General features: G+C 42.2%; 1 protein-coding gene across 4 annotated transcripts in view; it reads left to right on the forward strand.

The window, feature by feature from the left end:
* ZFYVE9 (zinc finger FYVE-type containing 9) overlaps positions 1-20,615 on the forward strand; it is a 200,964-nt gene that overhangs the window by 176,458 nt on the left and 3,891 nt on the right. For 3 of the 4 annotated variants that reach the window (XM_021941549.2, XM_031668706.1, XM_031668707.1), the window contains 4 exons: positions 8,625-8,775; positions 12,173-12,253; positions 15,930-16,092; positions 18,285-18,390. In XM_021941549.2, the coding sequence (XP_021797241.2) occupies positions 8,625-8,775; positions 12,173-12,253; positions 15,930-16,092; positions 18,285-18,390 (501 nt within the window). Of the gene's footprint in view, positions 1-8,624; positions 8,776-12,172; positions 12,254-15,929; positions 16,093-18,284; positions 18,391-20,615 lie in introns of those variants that run through there. The other variant, XM_031668716.1, reaches the window with a different exon arrangement.

Raw genomic sequence — 20,615 nt, forward strand, 5'->3', positions numbered from 1 at the left:
CTCACGCCTGTAATCGCAACACTTTGGGAGGCTGAGGCGGGCGGATCACGAGGTCAGGAGATAAAGACCATCCTGGCTAACATGGTGAAACCCGGTCTCTACTAAAAATACAAAAAATTAGCCGGGCGTGGTGGTGGGCGCCTGTAGTCCCAGCTACTCGGGAGGCTGAGGCAGAAGAACGGCGTGAACCCGGGAGGCGGAGCTTGCAGTGAGTTGAGATTACGCCACCGCACTCCAGCCTGGATGACAGAGTGAGACTCTGTCTCTAAAATATTAAATAAATAAATAAATAAATAATGAAAGAATTAGCCAGGTGTGGTGGCACATACCTGTAGTCCCAGCTTCTTGGGAGGACCACCTGAGCCCCAGAGGTCAAGGCTGCAGTGAGTGGTGATCATGCCACTGCACTCCAGCCTGGATGAGAAGGTGAGACTCTGTCTCAAGAAATGAAAACAAAAACAAACTTATTTTATTAGATACCTAATCTATGTGACACTAATTACAAGTGAATCAAGATTTAAAAAAAAAAAATCGTGCTAACCACATTAACTTTCAGTGTAGTTTTATGACTATTACAAACCATCCAAATATATTCCTACTTATTCTTTACTAATTCGTATATTTAGCAAGTATTTATGGAGTGCCTGCCATGACAAAGGCCCTATGCTAAGCCTAACACATATACAAATTGTAGCTGTTCCTCAAGACCCTGCTTAAACTCCTCTATAAATCCTTTCCAGTTCAAATCGAAAGGCTAAATAAACAGTCATTTTTTAAACATGAGATCTCAGAGAGGAAACTGAAGTACATGATGTGTTAACTCGAAGATGGATTAGATGTTATAACTCTTCACACACTTCTGCAGCATAATCATTCATAGAACTGTGTTCTTTTAATTGGCTCCTGTGATTTTCAGGGACTCCAAGGGTGGGAAACACAGGGAGATAAAGATCATGCTGTTTCACTTGATGTGCTAAAATGGTTCTTTTGAGATAATACTCCTGTGGCATTTAGCTCAGCTTGCTCAGTGCCTGGCTCATGCTTGGTGCTCTGGAAATGTTACCTACTTTGCACATTCTGTTGTTATAGCAGTTGTTGTTCCTCTGCCTTTTACTGGTATGTCATTTTCATTAATTTGTAAACTTCTAGGAAAGGTCCTTAATTTCATTATCTTATAAGAGGTATAGGAGTTACCTGGTTGAATTATTTGCTGCTGATTTTAAGGTTGCTTTAAGGTTCAGTAGGCAGGGTAGGGAAGATGAGCATACAAATTTTATTTAACAAATTGTTTGTTAAAACAGTATTTATTATATGTTTGGTGCTGTCCTAAGCACTTTGTAAATATTAATTTAACTCTCATAACTCTATGAAATAGTTACTTTTATTATCACATTGTATAGAAGAGGGTCCTGGGACACAGAGAGGTTAAGTAAGTTTACCGAAGACACACAGATAGTTACTAGCAAAGCTAGTATTCAAATACAGTCAAAGGCTGGGCACGGTAGATCATGCCTGTAATCCCAGCACTTTGGGAGACCAAGGTGGGTGGATCACCTGAGGTCAGGAGTTCGAGACAGCTTGACCAACATGGTGAAACCCTGTCTCTACTAAATACAAAAAAAAAAAATTGGCCGAGCGTGGTGGCACATGCCTGTGCCCATAATCCCAGCTACTTGAGAGGCTGAGGCAGGAGAATCACTTGAACCTGGGAGGTGGAGGTTGCAGTGAGCAAAGACTGCACCATTGCACTCCAGCCTGGGCAGCGAGAGTGAAACTGCATTTCAAAAACAAACAAGGCCGGGCACGGTGGCTCATGCCTGTAATCCTAGCAGTTTGGGAGGCTGAGGCAGGTGGATCACCAGGTCAGGAGATTGAGACCATTCTGGCCAACATGGTGAAACCCCATCTCTACTAAAAACACAAAAATTAGCTGGGCATGGTAGCGCGCACCTGTAGCCCCAGCTACTCGGGAGGCTGAAGCAGGAGAATTGCTTGAACCCAGGAGGCGAAGTTTGCAGTGAGTCGTGATTGCACCACTGCACTCCAGCCTGGTGACAGAGCGAGACTCTGTCTCAGAAACAAACAGAAATACTGTTGGTCTTGCAATTAAGCATTATTCAAGGTTGAATGTGCATGATGGCGTATAAAAAATACAGAGAATGTGCTATGGCATTTCAAAGAAGGTAATGGTCACGTTAATGTCTTATTGAGGGTTAAGGAAGTCTTCGTGCTGGCCAGGCACGGTGGCTCACGCCTATAATCACAGCACTTTGGGAGGCTGAGTCGGGCAGATCACAAGGTCAGGAGTTTCAGACCAGCTTGGCCAATATGGTGAAACCCTGTCTCTACTAAAAATACAAAAATTAGCTGGGCATGGTGGCATGTGCCTGAAGTCCCAGCTACTTAGGAGACTGAGGCAGAAGAATTGCTTGAACCTGGGAGGCAGAGGTTGCAGTGAGCCGAGATGGTGCCACTGCACTCCAGCCTGGGCGACAGAGGGAGACTCCATCTCAAAAAAAAAAAAGTCTTCATGCTGGAATTGGCATTTTCAGGGGACGACTTTTTCAGGTGCTTGGATATGGGAGAAGAAAAGGGAAGCTAGGCCAGGTGTGATGGCTCACGTGTGTGATCCCATCACTTTGGGAGACCGAGGTGGGTAGGTTGCTTGAGGTCAGGAGTTTGAGACCAGCCTAGCCAACGTGGTCAAACTCTGTCTCTACTAAAAATACAAAGAATTAGCCCAGCGTGGTGGCAGGCACCTGTAGTCCCAGCTACTTGGGAGGCTGAGGAAGGAGAATCATGTGAACTCAGGAGGCAGAGGCAGCAGTGAGCCAGAACCACACCACTGCACTCCAGCCTGGCCAACAGAGCAAGACTCCGTCTCAAAAACAAACCCAAAAAGAAAATAGTAATGCAAAGCCTCAGGGATGGGAAATGGCAGGCCATCAGGAAGTAGTCCTGCATGTAAGCAGCATGTAAGGATACTATAGGAGGGAGGCAAGACAGGAGAGCTGATGTGGGGTTAGAGCATAGGATCCTTGAGATTCTGAATGGAGGACAAACTGGAGAAGATGTGACATAGAGCTGTGCTTTGATAAGTATGGAAGCGTCGTATGTGATGAATCAGAACTGATAGAGATTCCCTGTAGGAAAACCAGTTATAAGGTCATTATGTCCCGAGAAGAGGCAATTAGGCCTTGAAGTATGGTGAAGATAGGTATAGTTACAAGAAACATTTCAGAATTTGAATTGACAGCAGAATAACACAACCAAAATGGATAGTCAAGTATTTATATCATTATATGACAACTGTAAGTTTATTTTATGGTCAGTAAGGTCCTTTGAATATCTTGGAAACTCTGCTCTTGTTGTAACTGAGCATTATTTTAAGAGAGAGAAAATATATTCATTTATCTCTAAAGAAATATGAAGTTTCTTTCACTGGACTTGTAATTTACATCCAAGGAAATGATTTCCTTTGAGGCCAGCTAATTTATTCAGAATGTCTGGATTGAAAATGTTTCTTAGTCTGCTTCGTGTAGACAAAATTAGAAACCACTTTAGCCTAATGATTCGGAAGAAATGATTTCTTTAAAATTGTGATCATCTCAGTTTCTTTCATGTGATTCAAATGTAAATCGCAAATGAGAACCTAAATGTGTCTGTCAGTTGGCTTTGCTAAGCAAAAATCTTCTAGCTGACTCATCCTGTTTGCAGAAGAATTATTTCAAAGTAACCTTTGGAAAACCTGAGTAGAAGTGGTTTGGATTAGTGAGGTTGATAAATGTCAGTGTAAGAGGGGTATTCAGTTATAGTTTGGATACCTCTGGTGCTCTGCAAGAATTGTAACAAAGTAAAGCCAAGACATGATGATGCCTTAGAGTTGTATCAATATAATACCTAGGAGTAAATTTAACCAAGGAAGTAAAAGACTCGTACCCTGAGAACTACAAAACATTGCTGAAAGTAATTAAAGACGTATATAAATGGAAAGATGTCCCATGGATTAGAAGACAATATTGTTAAGATGTCAAAACTAAAAGTGATCTACAGATTCATTGCAAGCCTTATCAAAATTTCAATGGCCTTTTTGCAGAAATGGAAAAGCCAATATTCAAATCAGCTGTAATCGTAAGGCGCCTGAATAGCCCTTCGTGGATGTTCTTGAAAAAGAAGAACACAATTGGTGGATTTATACTTCTCAATTTTAAAACTTACCCTTACCTCACATTATATATAAAAACTGACTCAAAACAATCAACCAACAAACTAAATATAAGAGCTAAAACTGTAAAGCTGTTAGACGAAAACATAGGAGTAATTATTCACAACCTTAGATTTGGCATTGGATTCTTAGATATGACCCCAAAAGCACAAGCAACAAAAGAAAAAAAATAGATGAATTGGATTTAATAAAAATTAGAAACTTTTGTGCATTCAAGGATATTATCAAGAAAATGAAAAGACAACCTATAAAACGGGAGAAAATATTTTCAGATCATATCTCTGATAAGGGTCTAGTATTGAGAATATGTAAATAATTACATATCAGCCAGGCGTGGTGGTGCATGCCTGTAATCCCAGCACTTTGGGAGGCTGAGGCAGGCAGATCACAAGGTCAGGAGATCGAGACCATCCTGGCTAACACGATGAAACCCCGTCTCTACTAAAAATACAAAAAATTAGCCGGGTGTGGTGGTGGGCACCTGTCATCCCAGCTACTCAGGAGGCTGAAGCAGGAGAATGGCATGAACCCAGGAGGCAGAGCTTGCAGTGAGCCAAGATCACGCCACTGCACTCCAGCCTGGGAGACAGAGCGAGACTCCATCTCAAAAAAAAAGAAAAAGAATTCTTTCATGTCAACAGCAAAGACAGCAAGGCAAAGTGGGTATGTACCTGTAGTTGCAGCTACTTGGGAGGATAAGTTGGGAAGATCAACGCCAGCCTGGATAACATAACATAACATAACATAACATAACATAACATAACATAGCAACGTGGTGTCTAAAAAACAGACAGCCCAGTTAAAAAACGGGCAGGCCTGGCACGATGGCTCACACCTGTAATCCCAGCACTTTGAGAGGCTGAGGTGGGCGGATCACTTGAGGTCAGGAGTTTGGGACCAGCCTGACCAACATGGAGAAACCCCATTTCTACTAAAAATACTAAATTAGCTGCGTGTGGTGGTACATGCCTGTAATCTCAGCTACTCAGGAGGCTGAGGCAGGAGAATCGCTTGAACCCGGGAGGTGGAGATTGCGGTGAGCTGAGATAGTGCCACTGTACTCTAGGCTGGGCAACAAGAGTGAAACTCCATCTCAAAAAAAAAAAAAAAGAAAAAAAATGGTTAAAGGACTTGAATAGACATTTCAAAAAAGAATCACATGAAAAGATGCTTAACATCATTAGTCATTATGGGAATGCAAATCAAAAACACCAACTAGAATTATTAAAAAAAAAAAAAAAATGAGTGTTGGTGAAGATGTAGAAAAATTGGGACCCTTGTACATGGCTGGTTAGAAGTGTAAAATGTTCCAGCCACTATAAAAAAAACAGTTTGGCAGCTTCTCAAAAAGTTCAACATAGATTACTATATGACCGTGCAATTCTGCCCCCAAGTATATGCCCAAAAGAATTGAAAACAAGGTACTCCAACAAGTAAATGTATATACATGTTCATAATAGCACCATTACAAATAGATGAAAGTTAGAAACAGCTCCAATGTCTATCAGCAGATGAATGGATAAGCAAATTGAGGTATATACATACAATGGAATATTTTTCCACCATAAAACAGAATGAAGTATTAATAAGTGCTACAATGTGGGTTAGCTTTCAAAATTTTATGCCAAGTGAAGAAGCCAGACACAGTTGTCACATGTAATATAGTTCTGTTTGTATGAAATATTCAGAACAGACATAGAGATGATGCAGATGGTGGTGGGGGGAAATGGGGCACTGTGGTACTGTTACTGGAAAGGGATCCAGATCTAAACCCCAAGAGAGGATTCTTGCATCTCGCGCAGCTGAGTCCAGATGAAAACAAGTTTATTAGAAAGTAAAGGAATAGGCTGAGTGCGGTGGCTCATGCTTGTAATCTCAGCACTTTGGGAGGCTGAGGCGCGTGGATCACCAGAGGTCAGGAGTTCGAGACCCTCCTGGCCAACATGTTGAAACCTCATCTCTGCTAAAAATACAAAAAATATTAGCTGGGTGTGGTTATAGGTGCCTGTAATTCCAGCTATTCGGGAGGCTGAAGCAGAGGAATCGCTTGAACCTAGGAGGCAAGCAGGTTGCAGTGAGCTGAGATCATGCCATTGCGCTCCAGCCTGGGCAACGAGTGAAATTTCATCTCAAAAAAAAAAAAAAGGCCAGGCTTGGTGGGTCATGCCTGTAATCCCAGCACTTTGGGAGGCCGAGGCGGGCAGATCACCTGAGGTCAGGAGTTCGAGAGCAGCTTGGCCAACATGGCAAAACCCCGTCTCTACTAAAAGTACAAAAATTAGCCGGGCATGGTGGCAGGCACCTGTAATCCCAGCCACTCAGGAGGTTGAGGAAGGAGAATTGCTTGAACCCGGGAGGCAGAGGTTGCAGTGTGCCGAGATCATGCCATTGCACTCCAGCCTGGGCGACAAGAGCGAGACTCCATCTCAAAAAAGGAATAAAAGAATGACTGCTCCATAGGCAGAGCAGTGTCATGGGCTGCTTGGCTGAGTATACTTACGATATTTCTTGATTATATGCTAAACAAAGGGTTTTCTGGGAAAGGGGTGGGGAATTCCTGGAACTTAGGGTTCTTCCCCTTTTTAGACCATATAGGGTAACTTCCTGACATTGCCATGGCATTTGTAAACTGTCATGCATGGGTGGGAGTGTCTTTTAGCATGCTAATGCATTATAATTAGCGTATAATGAGCAGTGAGGACCTCCAGTGGTCACTTTCATCACCATCTTGGTTTTGGCGGGTTTTGGCCAGCTTCTTTACACCATTGTTTTTATCAGTGGGGTCTTTGTGACCTGTATCTTGTGCTGACCTCCTATCATCCCGACTAAGAATGCCCAACCTCCTTGGATGCAGCCCAGCAGGTTTCAGCCTCATTTTACCCAGCCCCTGTTCAAGATGGAGTCAAACAACTCTGACAGCACTACAGCTTTTTTTCTTGGAGATGGAGTTTCCCTGTGTTGCCCAGGCTGGAGTGTAGTAGCGCAATCTTGGCTCACTGCAACATCCACCTCTTGGGGTCAAGTGATTCTCCTGCCTCAGCCTTCCGAGTAGCTGGAATTACAGGCATCCACCACCACACCCAGGTAATTTTTTTTGTAGTTTTCGTAGAGACGGGGTTTTACCATGTTGGCCAGGCTGGTCTCGAACTCCTGATCTCAAGTGAGCCACCGGGCCTGGCCCGCAACACTACAACTTATAGGAGGAACCGGGGAGTAAAAATAAGTTTCGAATTAGATTTTTAAAGGCTTAATTTTAAAGGATTAGATCAGAAAGTTGGACAAATGGGATGACATGAAGGAAAAAATGGGAAATAAAAACAAATTATCATTAACCTAGCTGGGCTAGGTGGCATGTGCCTGTATAATCCCAGCTACTCAAGAGGCTGAGGTGGGAGGATCACCTGAGCCCAGGAGCTCGAATCCAGCCTGGACAACATAGTGAGATCCCTATCTCTTTAAAAAAAAGAAAAAATGGTGTCGGCTGGGTGCGGTGGCTCATGCCTGCAATCCCAGCACTTTGGGAGGCCGAGGCGGGCGGATCATGAGGTCAGGAGATCGAGACCTGGCTAACATGGTGAAATTCTGTCTCTACACAAATACAAAAGAAATAGCTGGGCATGGTAGCGGGCACTTGTAGTCCCAGCTACTTGGGAGGCTGAGGCAGGAGAATGGCATGAACCCGGGAGGCAGAGGTTGTAGTGAATGAAGATCGCACCACTGCACTCCAGCCTGGGCAACAGAGCGAGACTCCGTCTCAAATAAATAAATAAATAACAACAAATTATCATTAACCTGTTTCAGCCAGGGACTGGAGTTTAACATCAAGGTGAGTTCTTACATATTACATGCAAAACAGTGGCCCATGAATTTTTTTTTTTTTTGATTAGGTCAGAATTATGTTAAATCTTTTGAGAAGAATAAAGCAAAATATTAGTAACTAATTTCATTAAAGATCTTGAACATAAGTTAGTAAAATTAAGAAACAATGAATTTCATATGTTTTTAGAGAGAAGATTCACTCCTTTGGAAGTTGAATCTTCCCTCTAAATCTAAATCCCTCAGAGAATCTAGTATATAGGAGAAACTACAATTAGCTAAACTAATTTTAGCTACTTGAGTTCAGTGCAGCAATAAGACAAAAAATGAATGCAAAATGTGTTTTGTGCTTATTAGGTCATAGTACAAGTCGCTTGTAAAATGTACAGGGAATTTTTGTATACGTTGATTTGTCAATGGTGACTGATTTTTTTTTTTTACTTTGTTTCCTTATTTGGTGGCCCTTTTTGTTACTTTAATATGTAATATTCTGTTAGTTTTGTTTTTGAGAAGATGGAGTTGCTCCATGTCAGATAGAAAAATGCCCATTCTTGCAAGAAAAAGGTTCTGTCTTTGATTGCAGATGATGAAAGCCATGAACAAGTCCAATGAGCATGTCCTGGCAGGAGGTGCCTGCTTCAATGAAAAGGCAGACTCTCATCTTGTGTGTGTGCAGAATGATGACGGAAACTATCAGACCCAGGCTATCAGTATTCACAATCAGCCCAGAAAAGGTGAGCATTTGAGCTGGTTGAGATTATGATAATGGAAAATTATACTGGATTTGGACAGTTAGATACCTCAGTCCCCTAACACTCACTTTCTAGATAGGTGACCACAAACAAATTAATTAACCTTTCCAACCGTATTCTTCAGGATTATGTTGATCCCCAAGTGGCCAGACTCAGAGTTGCAAATGGGATATCTGTTATTGAGGGAACTGTTTTGAAAATATGCCTTTAGGAGGGAGGGATAGCATTAGGAGAAAGACCTAATGTAAATGACAAGTTGATGGGTGCAGCAAACCAACATGGCATGTGTATACTTATGTAACAAACCTGTATGTTGTGCACATGTACCCTAGAACTTAAAGTATAATAATTTATAAAAAAAAGAAAGAAAATTTGCCCTTAGGATATTGACAGGGCCAGCACTGGCATTTGAAGGCGAGACTAGGCCCCATAATGAGAGTATGTTTAGGTAAATTTGAAGCTTGTTAGATGACCATTCCCACAGAATGCTAATTAATCGACAGGATTCTGAAGGAAGGTTCAGTGCTATTCAGAATGTGGTCTCCACACCCCAGATTCGCTAATCAAAATTTGCATTTTAATGAGATCTCTGTGTGATTCAAGTGCACATTCGACTTTGAGAAGCATTGCTCAAGAGACATTACCTAAAGTGTTTTCTTAGACTCTATGGTGTTAAAAACTGTTCACATGAAAATATAAGTCTTGTTTAATACATTTCATCTAAGAAACCCTGTGTTAGGCCAGCTGTGGTGGCTCATGCCTATAATCCCAGCACTTTGGGAGGTCGAGGCAAGAGCATCATTTGAGCTAAGGAGTTCAAAACAAGCCTGGGCAACATAGCAAGACCCTGTCTCTTAAAAAAAAAAAAAGAGCTGGGCATGGTGGCTCACACCTGTAATCTCAGCACTTTGGGAGGCTGAGGTGGGTGGATCACCTAAGGTCTGGAGTTCGAGACCAGCCTAAACAACATGGGGAAACCACATCTTTTGTATTTGTAAAAATACAAAAAAGTTGGCTAGGCGTCATGGCGCATGCCTGTAATCCCAGCTACTTGGGAGGCTGAGGCAGGAGAATCGCTTGAATCCGGGAGACAGAGGTTGCAGTGAGCCAAGATTGTACCATTGCACTCCAGCCTGGGCAACAAGAGTGAAACTCCGTCTCAAAAAAAAAAAAGAACAAACCCTGTGTGTTAAACAAGTTTAGACAGGCTTCTTTACTATAGGACTTTATAGATCCATTAACAAGCTGGTGTGTAATCTAATTTTTCAAAAGGAAGATAGCATCTAACTATTCCCAAGTTTATTTGAACCACAAGTCTTTTTTTCCTCAGAGTTTCTCTAAAGCCAGTGTTCTTCGTATGTTTTGTGAAACACTTGTCTAGTAGGAATACAGTAGGTCACTGTCTTCAATATGTATCTATATCTATATATATATATACACAACAAGAGAGAGAGAGACAGAGACAGAGTCTCGCTCGCTCTGTCACCCAGGCTAGAGTGCAGTAGTGTGATCTCAGCTCACTGCAACCTCTGCCTCCTGGATTGAAGCGATTCTCTGCCTTGGCTTCCTGAGTAATCCTGGGATTACAGGCATGCATCACCACACCCAGCTAATTTTTATATTTTTAGTAGAGACAGGGTTTCACCATGTTGGCCAGGCTGGTCTCGAACTTTTGGCTTCAAGTGAATCCATCTGTCTCAGCTTCAGTGCTGGGATTACAGGCATGAGCCACCACAGCCAGCCAATATATTTTTAAAATCAGTTATTCAGTAAATCTATAAAAGGTATTTAGCACAGGTATATTCAAATGCAGTATCCAAAATAAGGTAGGTGTTAAGGATACAATGCTCCTTATTAGTCATATTGTATCTAGAATATTCAAATAAGTTTTGTATATCATTAATGAAAATATAGTCATAAAACTAGAGGGTCTCCAGAGGATGATTCAATACCTGTGAGAAAGCTGGAGCCTAGGTCAAAGGAAGCCTTCTTGAATAAAGTATGAATGTTTAACCTGGAAAGGTAGAGATTAGAAGGGGATGAAAAAATAGCCATCTCAATTCTTACGGTGTTTTATTATGTGGAAATAAGGCTGAACTTCTCTATTGCTACAAAAGGCCAGAGCCAGCACCAATGGGTGAAAGTTACAGGGAGCCAGATTTGGGCTCAACTTGAGAGCAGTGTGTAACCTGGGAGTTATCCAGAGGTACAGTGGGTTGCCTTGTGTGATTGTTGGCTCCTGTCACTAGGAGTCTCTAAAAAAAGCTGATGACCACCTCTTAGAAATTTGTTGGGCCAGCCAGGTGCAGTGGCTCACGCCTGAAATCCCAGCACTGTGGGAGGCTGAGGCGGGCAGATCACAAGGTCAGGAAATCGAGACTTTCCTGGCTAACCCGGTGAAACCCCGTCTCTACTAAAAATACAAAAAATTAGCAGGGCATGGTGGTGGGCGCCTATAGTCCCATCTATTCGGGAGGCTGAGGCAGGAGAATGGCATGAACCCAGGAGGCGGAGCTTGCAGTGAGCCAAGATTGCACCACTGCACTCCAGCCTGGGTGACAGAGCCAGACTCCATCTCAAAAAAAAAAAAAAAAAAAAGAAAAAAGAAATATTGTTGGGCCAGTGGGTAGGAAATTGGATTAGTCCAGTCCAGTTTAAGTAAGATCTGGAAAAATCAGGAAAGAACAGTGAAGTTTCCATAAAGCTAAATGTAACTGTTGTTTTTTTCCCTTTTATGAAGAGATAGTGGTAATAAGAGTTTATCTTTTAAATGGATGCTTTTTTAAAAAAAATAACTCTACTTGGCAGACGAGATATTTGGCAGCCATATTTCCATCTCCAGAATATATTTGATCTAAAAAAATCTGAAAATCAATGGATTAGATTGGGGGTGGCAAACTTTTTTTGTGAAGGGCCAGATGATAAATATTTTAGAGTTTGCAAGCCTGTGGTTTTTGTCAACCAGTATTCAGCTCTAGCATTATAGTGCAAAAACTGCCATAGACAGTAAGTAAATGAATGGACATGGCTGTGTTCCAATAAAATTTTGTTTACAAAAGCAGGCTGGAGGCCAAGCAGGCTATAGCTTGCCAACCCCTGACCTCAACCATTAAGACTCCTTTTCTTGTAAGATACTTGAATTCTTAATTAGAGGAAGAACAAAACAAAATGGAGGAGTATATCTTAAAACCTCTTTCCCAAAACTATTGTAAGCACCAGAATTATTGGTTACATGTTTATTGTGAAATATAGATTTGACTTTTTAAAAATTTTCTGTATGATGGTGGTTGGAATTCTCAACTTCTGAATATTTCATTATTGTTCTCAATCCCTCCAGCTTAGGGTCTGTCTTACTAAACTATTTCTATTGCTGTTTTAGTGACTGGTGCCAGTTTCTTTGTGTTCAGTGGCGCTCTGAAATCCTCTTCTGGATACCTTGCCAAGTCCAGTATTGTGGAAGGTAAGGAATGAATTTGTTCAGTCCTTATAATAAAGATTGAGCTTATGTACATAAAGGGAATCCTTTACACTTCTGCTGTAGATGTCTGACTCCTGTTTATTCAGTAGCATCTCTTCGGCAAATTAAAACTGCCATGAGAGTGCTTAGTTCTCTAAAGAAAGGAGTCAGTGGCAGGGATACCATGTGACAATGACATTAAAACTAGGAGATGGCCTTTCAGAGCTCTGGGATAAGGTACCTGAGGGCATGTAGTCTGAGTTCAAATGTATCATTGGGTGGAAATATTAATATGTAAGTGTGTAGATGAAAGTCAGTCTCTCCTGTCCACAAGAATGCTGTTGTCATTATTTGGAGTACAAAATGGGATGTGCTGGCTGCTAGTTTGCTATAATTAGACAGGACAGACATGTTGACAAAAGTTAATTACACTAAAGGCTAATTGGCACACCATTTATTTTCTTTGTTGGTTATTCATTGTGTTTTGATCTGGTTACTCTTATTTCATAACAGCTGGCTTAAAACAACCATTTTATCGTGCTTGCTTATCCTCTAGATCAGGAATCTTGACAGGGCAATGCAGGGATGGCTTAACCCTGCTTCATGATGTTTGGAGTCTTAGTTGGGATGACTTGAAGTTCTCTGATGACTGGGAGCTAGAATTATATGAAGGTTTGTTCACACACACATCTGAGGCCTGGCCGGGGATGATTTAAAGACTAGGAGTGGTGACTGGCGTACTTCCCTGGGGACCCCTTCACATGGCTTGGTAGCCTTGGGATAGTTGGACTTCTTACATTGTGGTTCAGGACTCCAAACATGAATGTTCTAGCAAGAAGGTGGAAGCTGCATTGCCTTTTGTGACCCATCCTTTAAAGTTATATTGTGACATTTCCACCATACTCTGGTGTTGGAAAAAGGGAGGGGAATTAGACTTCACTTCTACATGGGAGAATGGGAAGATAGCATTGTAGAAAAATAAGATGGGAGATATGGCCATCTATGGAAAATGTAGTCTGCCTCACATGATGACAGGTTTTCATTATTACAGTAGCTCACTCCAAAGCTCTGTGTAAAAACAGTCCTTTCTTAGGCTGGGTGCAATGGCTCATGCCTGTAATCCCAGCACTTTGGGAGGCCGAGGGGGGCAGATCACTTGAGGTCAGGAGTTCGAGACCAGCCTGGCCGACATGGTGAAACCCCATCTCAAGTAAAAATACAAAAAAACAGCCCAGCGTGGTGGCACATGCCTGTAATCCCTGCTACTTGCGAGGCTGAGGCAGGAGAATCGCTTGAACCTGGGAAGCAGGGAAGCAAAGGTTGCAGTGAGCCGAGATCGCGCCATTGCACTCCAGCCTGGGCGACAGAGTGAGACTCTATCTTAAAAAAAAGAAAAAAGAAAAAAGGCCAGGCGTGGTGGCTCACACCTGTAATCTCAGCACTTTGGGAGGCTGAGGTGGGCAGATCACGAGTTCAGGAGATTGAGACCATCCTGGCTAACACGGTGAAACCCCGTCTCTACTAAAAATACAAAAAATTAGACAGGCGTGGTGGCGGGTGCCTGTAGTCCCAGCTACTCGGGAGGCTGAGGCAGGAGAATGGCGTGAACCTGGGAGGCGGAGCTTGCAGTGAGCTGAGATCGCAACACTGCGCTCCAGCCTGGGTGACAGAGCGAGACTCTGTCTCGGGAAAGAAAAAAGGTCCTTTCTTAGGGCTGGATTCCAGTGTGTTGATTGAAATACATAGATAATCTTACATATATTTATAGATACTGGCTGTGGTCTTCTTTTGGTAAATTTAATAAAACAGTGAAACACAGAGTGCACTATTTTACAACTAAAATTTACAACTCTGACTACAAAACAGAAACATGTTAATAAATTGTTACAAAATCTAAGAGGTTTTTGGGGTCTTTTTTTTTTTTTTTTTTTGAGATGGAGTCTTACTTGTAGCCCAGGCTGGAGTACAGTGGTACAATCTTGGCTCATTGCAACTTCTACCTCAAGTGATTCTCCTGTCTTAGCCTCCTGAGTAGCTGAAATAACAGTTGTGCACCAACACGCCCAGCTAATTTTTTTTGTATTGTTAATAGAGACAGGGTTCTACCATGTTGGTCAGGCTAGTGTTGAGCTCCTGACCTCAAATGATCCACCAGGCTCAGCCTCCCAAAGTGCTGGGATTACAGGCGTGAGCCACCGTACCCAGCCTAAGAAAGGACTGTTTTCTTAAAATCTAGGAGTTAAAAGTCATTTGGTCTAAAGCAACTAGTTAAAGCCTATATGATCAAGTGTTGACTATAGTTGAAATTGTGACTTCACAAGGTGATCTTAAAATACCCCTTAAATGGCCGGGCGCGGTGGCTCAAGCCTGTAATCCCAGCACTTTGGGAGGCCGAGACGGGCGGATCACGAGGTCAGGAGATCGAGACCATCCTGGCTAACATGGTGAAACCCCGTCTCTACTAAAAATTACAAAAAACTAGCCGGGCGAGGTGGCGGGCGCCTGTAGTCCCAGCTACTCGGGAGGCTGAGGCAGGAGAATGATGGGAACCCGGGAGGCAGAGCTTGCAGTGAGCTGAGATCCGGCCACTGCACCCTGTAGCCTGGCGACAGGAGCCGAGACCCGCCTCAAAAAAAAAAAAAAAATACCCCTTAAATGTTGTTAAATGATAAAATGAACTGGGCATGGTGGCATATGCCTATAGTACCAGCTACTTGAGAGGCTGAAGTGGGAGGACCCTGTGAGGCCAGGAGCTTGAGGCTGCAGTGCACTATGATTGTCCCTGTGAAGAGCCACTGTGCTCCAACCTGTGCAGTCGTTTCTTTAAAAAAAAAAAAAAAAAAAAAAAAGAAGATACATTGACCTGACACAGATCCTTACCAATTCAAAGCAGTGTGTTTAAAAATTATGTGTTTATGTGTCTGGGTTGGTAATTTCTTGGGTCTTGCATTTCATTTGTGTGTTTCAGTGGAGCAATTGGCTGCCTGTTTATGAAATTTTTATTGAGACTCTTTAGAAATTATTTCATTGTGTGTCAATGAAGCAGAGTAATTGCTCAGCATGTGACAACTTTTACTCTCAATTTCAGTGTTTGCCTTCAACTCAGGTAGGTAGCAGCTGAAAAAGTAACCATCTGTTGGTTATCTGGTAGCCCATATGAAACTCTGTGGTAGGTTTGCCTTATTTGCTAGTCAATAAATGGATTTATCTCCAAGCCCACTACTATAATTTATTCAGTGATTTATTTAGAAACATTTATTGGGCATTCACTCTATGCCAGGCAGTCATAGTAAGGTGAGAGAGATGGAGATGCAAACAAATAAATATGATCAGAGGATGATAAATGCAGGAGTGAAAATAGGAACAAAATGTTCAGTGTGTCCAGAAGAAGGTGACTGTGTTTAAGTTTTCCCCTTAAGTAGTCTCAGGAGAAATTCTTAGTTGTGTCTGAAGTGAAATCAACTTAGTTGTGTTTGAAGTGAAATCAACTAGCAAGTGTTTTAATCTTGGCATTGCTTTTCACAACACTTTCAGTAAGAGGTTCAGCTCAAAGAGCAAACTTCTGTATCAGTCAGCTTTGGAAAGCAGAGCAAAGATTTACATTTAACTTGGAGGGATTTGCTAGATGCCAGGTGCTGTGTTTCATTTGCCTCTCCTTTGGCTTTGTGCTGATTGCTAGATGGCGTTATGGTCCAGATTACTGCAGAGAACATGGATTCCTTGAGGCAGGCACTGCGAGAGATGAAGGACTTCACCATCACCTGTGGGAAGGCGGATGCAGAGGATCCCCAGGAGCACATCCACATCCAGTGGGTGGATGATGACAAGAACGTTAGCAAGGGGTAAATGCAGTACATGTCCCCCCTTGTGGCTTTTAGTTATAGGTTAGGCTCTGGGTTTTGTCTGCTGTCTACATTGGTGTTTTATAGCTTTACTGAAAGCCCTGCCTAAGAAAGACTGCTTTGTATGCTTAACGTAGAATTTTAAATTTCTGGTTTTGTAAGTTAGTTTCTGAAAGAGTTTCTGTATGTATTTTTGAGAGGAATATAAGTAGAGGGGTTGATGAAACAAGAGTCCCTCTATAGTTGTTGAGATAACAGTAATACCTGAGCCTTTTAAGATTTACAACACATTTTTGCCAACATTGTTTTGTTTGATATAATAACAGGTGTTAACATTTCCATTCTATAAATGAGTAAACAAGTACCAAAAGGCTAAGTGACTTTTCAGGTCTACAAAGCTAGGAAGTGATAAGACTAGCTCTTAAAACCACCTTCTTGGGCTTCAAATTCTATATTCTTTCTCAGTGTTCGACAACTCTATTCTAATGGTTCAAACCAAAACCCTGGAGACATCTTTGACACTTTTCTTTCCCCTCACCCTTTTCTTTTTCTCATACCCAGACATTCAGGGACAAGCTGGAAAACATTGCATTTATACATTACAAACTGAACTTTGTATCCTTTCTCAAAGGATTCTACACAATGAAGGGTGCTCTTTTTTTTTTTTTTTTTTTTAACATTGCTATTTGGTGAGTTAGAAATTAAACTTAAGTTCAAGTAATTTTGACTAAATGAAGTGAATGCCTGATATTGAAGTTTAAGTTAGATTCGACTTTTAATACATAGAGATTTGGCCTGGTGTGGTGGCTCACGCCTGTAATCCCAGCACTTTGGGAGGCCAAGGCGGGTGGATCACCTGAGGTTGGGAGTTCAAGACCAGCCTGACCAACATAGAGAAACTCCGTCTCTACTAAAAATACAAAATTAGCTGGGCATAGTGGCACATGCCTGTAATCCCAGCTACTCAGGAGGCTGAGGCAGGAGACTCACTTGAATTGGGAGGCAGAGGTTTCGTGAGCCGAGATCACACCATTGCACTCCAGCCTGGGCAACAAGAGCAAAACTCTGTCTCAAGAAAAAAAAAAAATACATAGAGATTCAAGAACATAAACAGGTTTGAAAATTGTTAGGGAAAGTTTAGAATCTTTGTGCCAATTATTTTGAATCCTAATCAGAATGAATGTGTATCTCCACATATTTATACTTGTTGTATTTCAGGGAGGAAATGACTGTCAGAAGTGCCCTTTCTGTTTAGGAATCTAGGAGTGATAATTTAGCACTAAAGGGAATGTGTTATGACAGATACATAGATACTTGTTTATACCAGCACTGTCATAATTAGCAACTTGGTCAAATAATTCCTTTTTTTTTTTTCTTGGAGACAGAGTCTCACTCTGTAGCCCAGGCTGCAGTACAGTGGTGCGAGCTCGGCTCACTGCAACCTCCGCCTCCCAGGTTCAAGTGATTCTCATGCCTCAGCCTGCCCAGTAGCTGGGATTATAGGCGTGTACCACTGTTGGCCAGCTAATTTTTTGTATTTTTAGTAGAGGTGGGGTTTTGCCATGTTGCTGATGCTGGTCTTGAACTCCTGAGCTCACACAGTCCTCCCACCTCAGCCTCCCAAAGTGCTGGGATTACAGGTGTGAGCCACCATGCCCAGCAAATGATTCTTAATAAATATTTATTAGACTCCTAAGTTCCAAGCAGTGGATCAGTAATGGGAATATAAGCACATAGAGGTGAATATATCATATTCCCTCCCCTTCAGAAGTTCATTTGTAAGTCAGGTATGCAGACATGAAGAATATATCATGACAAGTATCATTACAGAGTCAGGAGCAGAGTGAAAACAAGATTGAGTGGGTGACCATGCATTCACTGAAAGAAGGAATACTGGAAGAAGAGCAGGTTTGATTAATCAATTTCTTTACGTTAAAGAGAACTAGCTCCTGGAAAAATGATTCCTTTTTGCATGTGTGTTCTTTGAATTATTGCAGTGCATAGATCCTTTCCCAAGAGCTCAGTTCATGTACATTTTTATACAGTGGCTGCTTCTTGCTATGATGTGCTACACAGGTGTGTTCAGCAGGGCACCCAGTGTAATTAGCAGGAAGACTTCTGCAGCAAAATGTGATAGGAAAAATGGCTTTTCTAACTTCAAGAGCTGCTTCTTTCCTTTGCCTCTATTTTAGTGTCGTAAGTCCTATAGATGGGAAGTCCATGGAGACTATAACGAATGTGAAGATATTCCATGGATCAGAATATAAAGCAAATGGAAAAGTCATCAGATGGACAGAGGTAAGGAAATGAAACTTGGCGTACCTGACCCACTTTGAGCACAACTTTTTGCTAGGCCAAGAGCCACATTCTGGGTTGACTCTGTAGGATAAGAAAAAAATATCTCTGAGAAAAATCTTTCTCATTTATACTCCAATTCCCCCTGGTCTATCTGAAATTACCAGGAAGAAATGCTGCCAGTTGCAGCCTGCACCCGTCTGATGTATCTTCCTTCCTGTGAACTAACTTTTAGAGATTTCTTTGCATTGGAACTCAAGAAAAGTACATCTCTGAATGGTACATTCCATCTTTGCTGTATTCTTCAGAAAGCTGGGTCAGTTTATTCTGCACTTATAAACTATCTTAGATAACATGATGGTCTTTAAAAAACAGACTTATTTCACTAATAAGAAAACTAGGCCAGGCACAGTGGCTCACACCTGTAATCCCAGCATTTTGGGAGGCTGAGGTAGGTGGATCACTTGAGGTCAGGAATTCAAGACCAGCCTGGGTAACATGGTGAAACCTCATACCCACTAAAAATACAAAAATTAGCTGAGGCATGGTGGTGCATGTGTGTAGTCCCAGCTGCTTGAGAGGCTGAGGCACGGGAATTGCTTGAACCCGGGAGGCAGAGGTTACAGTGAGCCGAGATCATGCCACTGCCCTCCATCCAGCCTGGGCAACAGAGCAAGACTCCGTCTCAAAAAAAAAAAAACCAAAAAAACTAGGCCGGGCATGGTGGCTCATGCTTGTAATCCAGCACTTTGGGAGGCCAAGGTGAGCAGATCACCTGAGGTCTGGAGTTTGAGACCAGCCTGACCAACATGGAGAAACCCCATCTCTACTAAAAATAAAAATTAGCCAGGAGTGGTGGTGCATGCCTGTAATCCCAGCTACTCAGGAGGCTGAGGCGGGAGAATTGCTTGAACCTGGGAGGCGGTGGTTGTGGTGAGCCGAGGTCGTGCCATTGCACTGCAGCCTGGGCAACAAGAGCCAAACTCCGTCTCCAATAACAAACAAAAAAACAAAACTAAAGCTCAGAGACTAATTACCTTGCTCAAGATTACAAGCCAAATAAATAATGGTAAATTCCTGATTAAAATCCAGATCTGGCCAACTCCTAAGCTCTTTCCCACTGTATTAATTTGTTCCTTGAAAGCTGTATTAAAGGCTCACCTGCAAATGAGAGGAGCCAGGGCAGTGACCCCTTTTTGTATGTACATATCATATAGATCAGAAAGTTTATTCTCTTCATCCCCAAGAGGTCTGAGAAAAAAAAAAATTTGAAAAGAATTTTAAAAGTTCTCAGTGAGTAAACAGGTAGATCTTAGATTCCTTTATTACTTTGGAACCTCATGTATGCTCATTTGTAAAGGATTAAATTATAAGATCTCTAGGATTCTTTTCAGCTTTGAAACTCTTACATTTAAAAAAAAAAATTCTGTGACTTCTAGCTTTTCCATTTCACACAAAAGGAAACAGACCCAGGGTTGTTAAGTCTCTTATTCAAGTTCATATGGCTGGTTCCTGATAGCAGAGAGGAGACCTGGTTCTCCAGTTCTGAGCAGCGGTCCTAAGGGACTCATGCTGCATAACAGTCTCCATGATTTCATATGCAGCCAAGGGATTTTAGTTGCTTGCTATGTAATGATTTGTCCCTTTGACACATTTTGAGCAGCGCAGAGTCTGGAACGTGTAAAACACTTTATGGCTTACAAAGCAGTTTGACCTCTGTTCCCTCCTTTTTGCTCCCCAGTAGCAGTGAGGTAGGCAAGCTACCCATCCTAAGATGCAAATGAGAAAACAGGCTCAGACAGGTCATGCGACTGTAACTTTGTGACTAATGTTGGTTAACCTGAGCAGGGGCCAGCGCTCAGGTCTCCTGACTCCCACTCTGTCACTTCATGCCACCACTCTCCAATGCATCCAGGTACAGGGCTTCGGAGCTGCCTCCTTTGTAGTCCTCTCAGTGTAAGCTCCTTATGGAGCAGTAAGCTAGGAGTAGCTATATGGAAACATCATGTATTTGCATTTCTGTATCTTTTATATTTTTGTCTTTTTTTTTTTTTTTTTTTTGAGACGGAGTCTCTTGCTCTTGTTGCCCAGGCTGGAGTGCAATGGTATTGATCTCGGTTCACTGCAACCTCTGCCTCCCGGGTTCAGGCGATCCTCCTGCCTCAGCCTCCCAAAGTACTGGGATTACAGGTGTGAGCCACCGTGCCTGGCCTTATATTTTGCCTTTA

The sequence above is a fragment of the Papio anubis genome, chromosome 1 (assembly GCF_008728515.1).
Source record: "Papio anubis isolate 15944 chromosome 1, Panubis1.0, whole genome shotgun sequence".
NCBI classification, from domain to species: domain Eukaryota; kingdom Metazoa; phylum Chordata; class Mammalia; order Primates; family Cercopithecidae; genus Papio; species Papio anubis.